General features: G+C 34.9%; 2 protein-coding genes across 3 annotated transcripts; one reads left to right on the forward strand and one right to left on the reverse strand.

The window, feature by feature from the left end:
* Positions 1-123: 123 nt before the first annotated feature.
* On the forward strand, positions 124-3,859 carry Rint1 (RAD50 interactor 1). Its single transcript, XM_072893386.1, has 13 exons — positions 124-353; positions 426-664; positions 733-906; positions 996-1,130; positions 1,230-1,491; positions 1,593-1,818; positions 1,911-2,076; positions 2,141-2,306; positions 2,387-2,607; positions 2,698-2,863; positions 2,956-3,089; positions 3,179-3,416; positions 3,507-3,859. Exons 1-12 carry the CDS (start codon positions 228-230, stop codon positions 3,357-3,359), a joined length of 2,196 nt encoding a protein of 731 aa, XP_072749487.1. The 5' UTR covers positions 124-227; the 3' UTR covers positions 3,360-3,416; positions 3,507-3,859.
* On the reverse strand, positions 3,549-11,536 carry Wdr81 (WD repeat domain 81). Of its 2 annotated transcripts, XM_072893378.1 has the most exons (22): positions 11,156-11,536; positions 10,918-11,077; positions 10,566-10,821; positions 10,302-10,464; positions 9,769-10,167; positions 9,489-9,689; positions 9,270-9,415; positions 8,994-9,181; positions 8,319-8,914; positions 7,770-8,194; positions 7,382-7,678; positions 7,132-7,289; positions 6,343-7,041; positions 6,099-6,274; positions 5,687-5,973; positions 5,414-5,549; positions 5,156-5,330; positions 4,659-5,080; positions 4,292-4,585; positions 4,051-4,200; positions 3,861-3,967; positions 3,549-3,780 (listed from the first exon to the last, which is right to left on the reverse strand). In XM_072893378.1, exons 1-22 carry the CDS (start codon positions 11,369-11,371, stop codon positions 3,549-3,551), a joined length of 5,883 nt encoding a protein of 1,960 aa, XP_072749479.1. In that variant the 5' UTR covers positions 11,372-11,536. The 2 variants fall into 2 exon arrangements, with proteins under 2 accessions (XP_072749479.1, XP_072749480.1); XM_072893379.1 differs by lacking the exons at positions 10,566-10,821; positions 10,918-11,077; positions 11,156-11,536 and having other exon boundaries at positions 9,769-9,925; positions 10,302-10,440.
* Positions 11,537-11,760: the final 224 nt, after the last annotated feature.

An 11,760-nucleotide genomic window follows, 5' to 3' on the forward strand; every position in this document is an offset into this window, starting at 1 on the left:
GGATGATATATGTTGCCAACATTATAATCAGGACAAAAGAAGCAAAAATTTTCCCCAATTATCCTGATTGGTCAATCGAACGCTTCTCTGTCCAACGAGCAGATTTTTGAACGCAACCCAATTTGTATTTTGTCTTCTGCTAAAGTGACACATGAAAAATACACAATTCGAAGCAGCTGTACAGCGTTTTTAATTTATTGATGTAAAGAATATCTTTCTCTCTTATAATGGATGTAAAACAGAAAATTATACAAAAATTTAACGCTCAACTGGGCTCGAATTTAAAAAATTTTGAAGAAATTTATGATTTCCATGAATATCTCAAAACGGAGAAGGATGAGATTGAAAAATCAGTAAGTCGGTATTAATATTCGCAAAGAAACGTGTAATGTGAAAAATATATTATATACTTTTGTCTCCTTTAGTTATCTATGGCGTCAACCACTGCTCCCTCCAAAGTAAAAGCGATGATTGAAAATGTAGAATTTATCAGTTGCGAAGTCGAACAGTTGCAGGAAACCTGTGCTGATCTGACCAAGAAGATTGAAGAGACATTTAGTGAGAACGATAAAAATTTAAAGCTGCAAGAAACTATCGACAAAATAGGTCAGCTGGACAAATCGCTATCCTATTTGTATTTCATCAAGTATATAGAAAATGTCAGGTAATAAATCATTAAGAGACGTATATAACACATTTTATCATTTATCTATCGATCACATTTGTTTTTAGCGATGAAATAGAGGCGTCGTTATCCTGCAATGACGATGAATCCGTGATAACTTTATATACCAATTTGACAAACATCAGTTGTCAGTTGCAAACATCTGTGTGTCGTCACCTGGTTAATTATGTTCATGAAACTCTGCACTTTTGGCATAATTTAATCAAGGAGAAATTATCAAAGTGCGTTTTCTTTCTTGCATATGTTTGAAAGATAATTTATTCTATAATGTACTCTATTATTCTTATAATAATTCAATAATATTTTATAGGGAATACAATGACTTATTGAAGACATTAAAATGGCCTTTTTGTGGAACCAATAGCACTTCACTGAATACACCTTTGCCAGAGATAATGACAAGATTCAAAATGCTCACGGAATATCTTTTTCAGCTACAGCTACCGTATCCTTATAATATACAATTTAATTATTTTTTAAATTTATTAAAAAGAAATATAGATTAACAAAATCTGTTCTCATATTGTTCTTAATGCATATATAGAGAAGAAATGGTAAAACCTGTAGTAACGTCGGCGTTATTAACAGACTTTGCACCAGTTAGTTTGCCCATTGCTCTTTTAGTACGTCCTCTCCGACAAAGGTTTATTTATCATTTCACAGGAGCTAAGTTGACGAATCGTCAAGATAAGCCAGAATGGTTCTTTACGCAAATATTAACTTGGATTAAAGATCATGTTCAATGGGTGCAAAAGTACATTCAGCCTATAGCAGATTCTATAGGTTTTGAACATTTAGATATAAAGGTTTGATATATAATTTATAAATTGGTCGAATTCTGATATATATATATATATAAATTATTGGTTTTATACCTCTGATTACTAATTATAATACACATTGATAGGCTGAATTTATGCGTGCTCTAGTTCAATTAGCTGTTGAGAAGCTACATTCCGAATTACCCATAACACAGTATGATGACACTTTATTTGCACACTTGGTGGATGAAGCTTTAGGATTTGAGAGAGAATTGCGAGAAACTCTGTTATATCCTCAAACTCAGCCGGCCACAGTTTTTGTACTCACGCAAGCTCACATTTTCATAAAATGGATTAACATGGAGAAAAAGTGTGAGTGTGAAGAAGTGATCTTTTATGAATGCATGCTTTAAATATAGATGTATAGATGTATCTTTACCTATATGTTATATCTATATGTTTAGATGCAACTGAAAAAATGGATGCAATATTAGGTTCAAGCACGGCATGGGAAAAACTGGCGAGTCCCGATATCGATGACATGAAGGTCACCGAATGCGCGGACGCTTTTCTTACACTTCTCACCACGATCTCTGATCGATATAAACATTTACCTCAGCCTGGACATAGGTAACTCGTTAAAAAGTTATTCCAAGAGACCAATTATTGACATTATTATTTTTGTCTTATGAAGATTGCAGTTTCTCGAATTGCAATTAGAATTGATTGATGACTGGAGAGTGCGATTATTGCAACTGTTACACGAAAATTGTGAAGATCCGTTATCATCGCTCATGCCTCATATTCTCAACACGTTACATTATGTCGCGACCGTTTTGGAGGAATGGGGCGTGACTGCTGTATGTGCAGAGTTTTAATTATAATTATGCAAAAAGGATTAAAAATAATTCCTACTTATTACAAAATTATGTTTGCGTAGCACTTTTTACAACTGCAATTCTTCAAGAAGCAATTTGAAGCTGTGGAGAATGCCACTGACAGAGGCAGTGACATTAGTGAGAGTATTGGAGAAATAGAAGGCACTGTTTTTGATGAGGCTGTAGCCCTCTTACAACGATTAGAAAAGGAATTGATAAATGAAATCAGCGACTCGGTAGCTTTAGATGTAAAGGCAAAAAGTAGAGCTTACAGAACTGACAAGTACGAGAACCAAATCTCTTTCACCAAATCATTGCCAAAGAAATAATCCTCGATTTATTATCGTACTAACACATTCTTTATTATTTTAAGGTGGTTTGCAATGCAGTCTTCGAAAGAAATCGCGTCATTATCAGTAACACCGAGTGGTTGTCCCATGTTCCAGGAACTAGCAACGCGTCTTCACGTATTGCACAATGCCCTTGCATTGCCGTTGTTTAATCAAGCTTGGAAAAATTTAGCTACTCAATTCGATCAAGTAAAAATCAAGCAATGAAAAATAAATTGCTATTTCCATATTCTTGTTTATAATAATTTTTAAACGTTTTTTTTAAATATTTCTTTTTACAGTTTCTTTTCGAGGAAGTTGTATTGGTCAATCGTTTCAATAACGGCGGTGCCGAACAATTACAATATGACGTTTTAAGAAACCTATTCCCATTATTTGGTTTATATATCAACAAACCAGAATCATATTTTCCTTTGTAAGTTTTATATATAAACTAGTTAAAATTATTTGGTCCTCGAATTCGAGAGACACCCGTGTAATAATCCAATCATTTTAACATTCCAGGATAAAGGAAGCATGTATACTTTTAAATATCTTAATTGGCTCGGCAATACTACTTCAAGAAGCGTTAAATAATAATGATAAAAATGCAGTGGAAGTTTTAGCAGATATTGGTGTGCATAAAATGTCTCCCGAACTTGCTTTCAAAGTAATAGCGACGAGAACGGACGTTATTTGTGCATAAAAAGAATCCTTTTTTGAATATACTTGTAAAAATGGAATTTATTATATAGCAGTATAGGTATACATTTAATTCATGCATTCCGTGAAATTATTTGCACAATCATAACATTTTGTTTGTTTATTCACATTGTATTTAATAATGTTTCAGCAATTTGCGTATGTTTTGTACACACACATATTTTCTGAACTTTCAACACAATAATGTTATCCCACCATTGTCGGCGCCCAATAATAGCAACCGATTAAGAGGAAGGACAGCCATGGCAGTAAGAACGCCTTTGAAAGCATCGGATCTCAATTTGGATGAAGAGAATGAAGCAGTCATTTCTACGGCGGTATAAACGCCGATTCGATTCGCTGTCGTTCCTATTACCAATTCCTGTTCATGCATCGCCATGCAATGGACAGGTTCTGTAGCGCCTCTGAAAAAATAATAGAGTAATTTATGTAAATATATTTTGTACGTTCAATATATTTTTAAGTAATATAAATTTTCTTATACTTCATGTGGAATTTAAGTTTTCCATCGACCGCGCTCCACACAGCGATCGTTTGATCCAATGAAGAACTAACTATGGTGTTTTCATTTATCGCTTCCAATTGCAGTATCTACAGCATCGAAAATCAACAATCGTACAACAAATTATTTTAGCAATATTCGATATTGGCTTAACTTTTAGTTAAATCTTCACCTCGCACTCATGTCCTTTCCAAGACGCGATAATCAAACCCGTACGAGTATCGAGTATCGTCAAGAAGCCCGATGCCTGACCTAGAGCAACCCAGTTACCGCTAGGTGCGACTGCGATACATCTTATTAAACCAGTTGGATTCATGGAAACCTATATTATTTTTTTAAATTTATATATACAAATAATCGTTATTTTTTAATTTTTCACACTATCGTTATTTATATACATTTTTATGACCTACTTTCATTTCATTAACGTACTGGAATGTTCTACAATCGATAACTCTAAGAGTAATGTCTGTTGTTCCCACAAGAAGAGTCGTTGATGGAGAGGGACTCGAGGCTAAAGTGTTCACAGGGACGGGACGACTGCTTTCCGGACATCCCAAGAGCGAACCCATGAAAGGATCCCAACAGTGAATCGCACCGTCGCACGTCACTGCGTATCTCAAGGATTCGAGGAATGTAAGTGAGAGAATAGACTTTTTATGTCCAGTATATGTGTATTGACACGACGAGACTGTACTTCCATCGCCCTAATTACATAGAGACTTTTGTAAACAGCTCTCTGAATACAACGATAAATCTTGTTCAAATAGTATACCTTACCTGGCTTCGTAAACTCCACAACTTTACAGTTTTGTCTCTGCCACCACTCATAAAACTGTTCTCGTTATCCAGCACATACAGACATCTTATGCTATTTGTATGTCCGCTGAAACTCTGAAGCTTTATCTGTTTTATATTAAATATCGCATCCTTCTCTGGTCTTCCTATTTCGTGTTCCCAATAGGCTAGCCAATTGCCGCGTAACTGTCTGCCAGCGGATGACGGACAGGTGGTTGTCTCGCGACCGGCAGTGATACTCGCTTCCGTCGCCATTGATTGAGATCTAGCATCATCTTTCTGTATCTCGAATCTATTTCCTATCACGGATATATTTCCAAAACTGCAAACGTCTTTATCGACTAATTCCACATTTTCCATCACATCCACGGAGGCCACGGACGTATTATATTTATCTGTATTATCTTTAACAGTAAGATGAGATATTAAAACACGGCATAATAATCAATAGACATTTTTATGCAGGAATATATGTATACCGGTATTCAGGAAAGTCGTTTTTATTCCCTGCTCATAATCGTGACAAAGTTCTTTTATACGCTCATGGTTTTTAAGTATTTGTTCCATCATTTCGCTGTCGACGCATCTATAAAAGAGCATATATGCTTTATGAGCAAACTCAGCAGTGAACACGGCTCGTAATTCTTCAAATGCCTGTGTGCAAACGTAAAATTAGTAGTATATATTCGCATTTACATTTAAAAATATTAAAAATTGTAATCTGTTTGAGCTTTTACTCTATTTCTTTGCAAGTCCGGCACGTCGTTATTTTCCAATATCGGAGGAGAATACGAATCCGCAACATCTGTATCAAGTTTATTCCATACACAAATTCCATTGTTATCCAATCCACTCTCACTTGTAGTCTTCGTTCTAGATATAAAATATTAAAAATAATATAATGAATATTTGTATATACTGTTTTATATATATATATAAAACTGTATTTGCGTATATATGTATATGTGTAGTATAGAATTAAATCACGTTTTTATATACATATATTTTACCGAATAGAGTGTTCATAAGTTGCGTTCCTTTGCCCGAGATTATGTGACGAACCCTCAGTGCTCGAATTCTCATTGAAGGCTTTGTCGAAAGCTAGAAAGAAACGCTGAATCGGCACTGCTAAATGATTCTTCGTAATTACACTGCCGAGACGTAAGCTAAGAGTTAACATGGCTTCCAAACATTTTTCGGCTAGGGCGAGGCGCGCAAGCGTTCCATTGGGAAATGTAAATCTCGCAGTCGACAGTATCCGTACTGTAGGATGCAGGATGGATTTAACAATCGGTTCCTAATTCCCAAATATGAATAAGTGAGAATTTTAGTATTTTTTTGTATATGCATTGTTAATTGATGGATATATTACAATGCGTAGTTAATGTACTAATATATAATTAATCGTATCATAAATATTACATGAAGTACGTCCATCACGGTAGAGTCACTGAGATATACTGTAATGTGATTCAATAGAGCCAGACAAGAAATTAAGCCACCTTCCAAATTTTGTGTCAACTTTCTCTTGCACAACGCCAACAATTCAACCACGTGAGCGAAATATTGTAACAATATAATTTGTTCTCCATATAACCCTGGTAAACCGATTAGTAAATTATTATTCGTCGGATTGAAATGTCGGATATTTTTACATTATACATACCTGCAATGGCTGTGAGACATTCTAGCACTTTAACGGCATTTCGATCACCGGCCAATAGCGTTTTCTTCCACGAAACACCTTCCAAGCACACGAAATTGTCATCGACCGCCGTTAGATTTTCTTTCCCGGCGTAACATAGCGTTAACATTCGCAAAAGGTTTCGCGACAAGTGCCGTGCTGTGAGTACCGGGCCGAGTCTGTGGGACAACCAAATAACAGATTCCGCACTCATCTCGGAAATTGTACACTCGCTCGGAGTAGATCTTCGATAAATGTCCAATTGATGCTGTAGTGATTCTTCATCCGATTCGGTTACGTTGCGTTTGTTGTCAAGATCGATGGAGAGCCTAATGTCTTCCTTAGCTTCTAAATTACATACATTCTCGGAAAGATTACTACCGGAATGGACATTTACGCCGTATGTGCTAACGTAAGTGAAATCTTCGCTGGAGGTTTTACTACCGACATTACAGCCAATGCTATTAAATTCGGTTACCGATTTAGGTCCGCTGATATTTGATTGTTTCGGTATCGGAATCGTAGGCGATTTCACGGAGCCGCTCGGCGAATTTTTGCTTCCATCGTCGTTCAAATCGTCGTTGGCATTCAAGTTGAGATCTATATGTAAGTCGATATCATATGGCATAGTATTATTTAAAGAAATCCACGTATTATCTTCTGGTTCCATAGTAAATACTTCTGTAATAATACGTTAATTCAAGTTCTTAGAAGATCACTTTTTTTTCAACTACACTTATCATCGAATCATTAACGATTTATTCGAATCACCTTCAACGTCATTGTTCATCATTACGTTAGATACAGGATCGTTGTTTGTCGGTCCAAAAGATGAAGCAACATTATGTTCGGTATCCGCGAATGAATCTTCATCCAATGGCGATAAAACTCCTTCCCCATCACTGCAGGGTCCACTTAAGTCGCAGCTCCTTCACAGAAATTTGCAAATAATAGAAATTCATACAAGATGTAACAAATAAAAAATTATAAGGTATAATATTAAAATATAATTATTTCTTACTTTAGATTTCCAGTTCTATGTGTGCATGTACCGAGAGATCCCTGTATATAATCTTTGTATCCTCCTACCGCTTCCACCAAAGGATTTATAAAATTGTCTAGAAATCTGCGTAGTCCCAATCTGACTATCAGCTTGAGCAGAAACATTCTGTGATATAGCCGAGTGGTTCGAAACTTTGCGAGCGTTCCCGCGGGTAGTATATCGGCGTATAATGCAATATCCATGATGGAACCATTCTCGTATAATTTTGTGATAGGCAAGAGAAACGTATCGGCTGTATCCTTCGGTCCCAACGTTCTACGGCAGAAAAATGAGATAAAAAATATAAAAAGAATATTATAAGAAAATAGTTTTGTTGGAAAGACATTTCTTTACGACACACGCTTACTTTGCGATAGGATCAAAAAGATACCACACTGATAATACTGCGCTGTAAGGTTCTTCCATAATTTGTACTATGTGAGGAACTATCAATTGCAAGGTGGCTTCTCTCGCACTACCTGCGTAAGGTAACAGTCGTTCGAGTTCTCTAGCAATTGCTTTTACCTTACATTCGCTAATTTTACACAAATATTTTGTCTTTGTTTTAATCGCAAAATCTATGTCATCCTCGGTCCTCACGATAGAATTTAATTCTCGTATCAAGTCATTATATTCTTGCAACATTTCCACAATATTATACAAATATTGACAATATTTGGAGAATGGGAACAGACTGCCGGATAAGATTGGTTGAAGAAACTGATGCGCAGATGGTGGCGGAAGACCCATATATGTTATTGTTGGATAACGAAAAGGAATGTCATCGTTTACCTAAATATAAAACAAAATACCTCATATATATATATATATATAAACATAAAATATCGTTTTTGTGATGTGTGCGTCTGTCTTAATAAAATAAAATTTAATATATAATGCGAAATTTTAAAATTACCGTTGAAATGTCATTCGTCTCTACGTTACTTATATTATAACTCTTTGGCATAATGTCAATCTGAAGCAATAGGGACACAATATTTTTTATACATTTCGGTAAATTATCAGCCGATGTCTTTAAAATGTTTAGACACGTTATGAATCTTTGCGCGAATGACGTTCTTTCAATGTTCCAGGTCGCGCGAAACTTGCCAGCTAGAAATATCTCCACCATCAGACAACCGAGTATCTGTTGTTCCTTGATACGACCACTGGCCACAATCTGTTTATAATTTGTGGAAAGATCGTGCGATCCCACTGTAGGTTTGTAGACCCGATGGTTGATCTTATTCATAAAAGCGTGCATGGTTTCTACTTGCACGATCGCCGCGACGGGATTAAAATCCTTGGGCAGAATAATAGGCTGATTAATGGATTTATCTGATTTAACGTTATCCTCCGAAAGCAATGAACCTCTAGAACGGCTCAACAAGCGACTCAATACGAGAGGCGACGATCTCGATGCGTTCGTTGACGTAGCGGGTAATTCTTCTTCCTCGATACCAGAACTGTGGCCTTCATCATCACTGATTCTATTTGTAGATTGATCATTTTCTGCAATCGTACAATAGTTTGAGAAAATTTTAAGATTCTCGAAAATTATATATTCTCGAAATTTTCGCAAAACACTTACTGATTTTATTGGTCGAAAATGTCGGTCTAAGACGCGGTGGTACTTTACCCCAATAAGGAGATGGAATAATTTTTTGCGGATGTGGTTGCGTGAAAAGTTGTACAACTCCAGAATTAGTCAAATCAGTATGATTATCGACTAACTGTAGACAAACGTTTTTCGACTTTACGGCAGCGAAACCAGATAATCTATCGCATAAAAGATATAAATATCAAAAATTTGTATAAATATAATTAATAATTAATAATTTATTATTAAACAAAATTAAGTTTGTACTTGTAACCAAAAGTCAAGTCTATCCAATGATGTAATCTTTCCGAAACATAAAAGCTTTCTAACGCTTCTCTATGCTTTTCAATAAAATCCTCTGGAGAAGTTGCCCAAGCTGGAATTTCTAAATCTGGCAAATCTTCGTGGATGGACTGCAAAAAAAAAAAAAACATACATTTTATCAACCTGAGAGAGATACTTTATCATCATTGCTTAATATTTTACCTTAAAAACACTGGGATCAGTGAAGAATTGTGGTATACATTCGTCAGGACTCCAATCGTGTAATCTCTGAATCGAAGCTGGATATTCTCCAGGTACCCATAAAGGTCGTACATGTTTACAGAGCACAGATTTATTATATCGACGTGAAAGATATACATAATATGTAATCTCTGACAAAACATCCGAAACATGATGTCCAACCTGCGTGTATGAATTAATTAATTAATTTTTCAACAAAATGTGTGAATATATGACACAAAATTTTCATTAATTTACATACCTCAGTTGATTGTGAGTCAAACGTCAGATCTAATTGTCTGTCTCCTTTATTTAATCGAAATTTCGACTTTGTTAAATCTCTCCAGTTGCCGCCGTTCCTCGATGTAAAATCCGTCACCCAAGGCATAACATGATGACAGCCAGGATCACCGTATCTTCTACCAGCCAAATTATTGAGCGCAGTCAAATAATCAAAATTGCTAATACAATTATACACCCACATCTCACATAATTTCTCGATACTTTCATTTAAACCAATGTCGCTATTATTTGAATTAGATATGTTATCTTTTTTACTGTAAGGATTGTTACTAGAATTTTTTTCTTTATTGTCTTGAGAAGTAGTGGGACATTCGTTTTCAGGTTTTAAATAAATATTATCGCTTAATTTTGGTAATACCTAAAAAAAAAAAAAAAAAAAAACAAAATCAATACAATATTGCTTACAATATTGAAACATTTTCTTTGTTGGTTTTATCTCACATTTAAATATTAAAGTCTTATATAAATAGATAGAAGATGCACAAAATATACCTTAATAGTAAAATTATCTGTGACTAATATGTCACTGAGTGTAATTTCTCCTAATGCAAGACCACGATCATGCAAGTCTCTGGATAATCTTAATAATTGATAAACTACAAATAATGATTTCCCATGGCTTGTATTAAGAGCAGCAGGACTGTACATTACGCACCTGAAATTAATAATCATAAGTATGATAAAAATGCAGGAATATTTTGGCAAATTCTTTTTACACATTGTTTTACACATAAGCACAAAACAATTATTACTCACTCGCGAAGGGAGAAATTTGCGGTATGCTCGTAAAAAACTATAAAAGCAGACGTTGTTTCTATGACAAAATGGACCGGTACGAGATTGCAATGTGCTTCGAACGATGCACCATTCGATACCGATAGAACCACACCACGTTGCACTTGCACCAAAGTACAACCGTACATCCTGTTAAGTACTTCATGCATAATGGCAACATCATTCGCATTAGCTGTGATATTAGATTGCTCCTTTTGTTCGACAAAATTCCAAGGATCTAAATATATTTTACAAGATTTTAAGTAAAATACCTAATCTAGCAAAAAAAAACTGAAAACTAGAAATAGAAAATATTGTCTATTAAGACACATACTGTAATATTTTTTGTACGTTTCTTTCCATAGATTTCTATAATTAGTTTCAGCCACATAATGCAACAATTGTGAAAACATTAATTCCGCTTGATTCTTTGTGCTGGTAGTAGGTCTTCCTCTTGGCAAAGGAATCGCATTCTTGTACTGCTTTACATATACCTAAGAGTAATAATAATATAACTTTACTATCTCATATACATATTATTGTATACTTTGTATAAAATATCTAAAAAATACTTTGGCATATATTCTCAGCCAGTCGCAACCCAATTCGTCGAGAGAGGGTTGCGCAGCAATTTCATCGCTGGATAGTCGATCATGATTGATAAATGTAAACGGGCCAACTGTTAATAATCGAGAAAGCCAATTTCTGTGAACTGTTAGGCAAATTCTCCCATCTGTCAATATCATATACTTTGCTGGTACCAGTAGATATTCCTTTATTATATCCATTTTTTATATTTTATATATATATATATTTATTCAGAAACTTTATTATCATGTAAACAAACACTCTTCTCAATCTTCTCCTTCATTTCCGTTCCGTCAATATAAACTAACAAGAGATATGATATATATTTTCATATTGTTTTCATCTACAGTCATAAATGTCAAAGTCAGCTGATCAGGCTAGAAATTATATACCATAGATATTTTAAATATAAGTAGAATTTAGGGTACATGTGTCTTTTCTCGCGCATGCGCAAGAGAGAAAAATTATCTATTACTATTTAACTAGTTATTTATGACATCTACCAATCGGAACGAAAGGAGTTTTATTGTTAGCTAAAATCCCTAGAAATTTTCAATTTCCTATTGGTTATCGCAGCGTTGTGTATTGG

This window comes from Anoplolepis gracilipes, chromosome 5 (assembly GCF_047496725.1).
Source record: "Anoplolepis gracilipes chromosome 5, ASM4749672v1, whole genome shotgun sequence".
Taxonomy (NCBI): domain Eukaryota; kingdom Metazoa; phylum Arthropoda; class Insecta; order Hymenoptera; family Formicidae; genus Anoplolepis; species Anoplolepis gracilipes.

Coding starts and splice junctions, on each gene's coding strand:
- Wdr81 (XM_072893378.1), bottom strand. CDS start 11,371: ATGGATATAATAAAGGAATATCTACTGGTACCAGCAAAGTATATGATA. Junction 10,465..10,565: donor GCAAATTTCTCCCTTCGCGA/GTGAGTAATAAT, acceptor TATTAATTTCAG/GTGCGTAATGTACAGTCCTG. Junction 8,195..8,318: donor AGACGAATGACATTTCAACG/GTAATTTTAAAA, acceptor TTTTATATTTAG/GTAAACGATGACATTCCTTT.
- Rint1 (XM_072893386.1), top strand. CDS start 228: ATGGATGTAAAACAGAAAATTATACAAAAATTTAACGCTCAACTGGGC. Junction 354..425: donor AGGATGAGATTGAAAAATCA/GTAAGTCGGTAT, acceptor TGTCTCCTTTAG/TTATCTATGGCGTCAACCAC. Junction 1,492..1,592: donor TTGAACATTTAGATATAAAG/GTTTGATATATA, acceptor ACACATTGATAG/GCTGAATTTATGCGTGCTCT.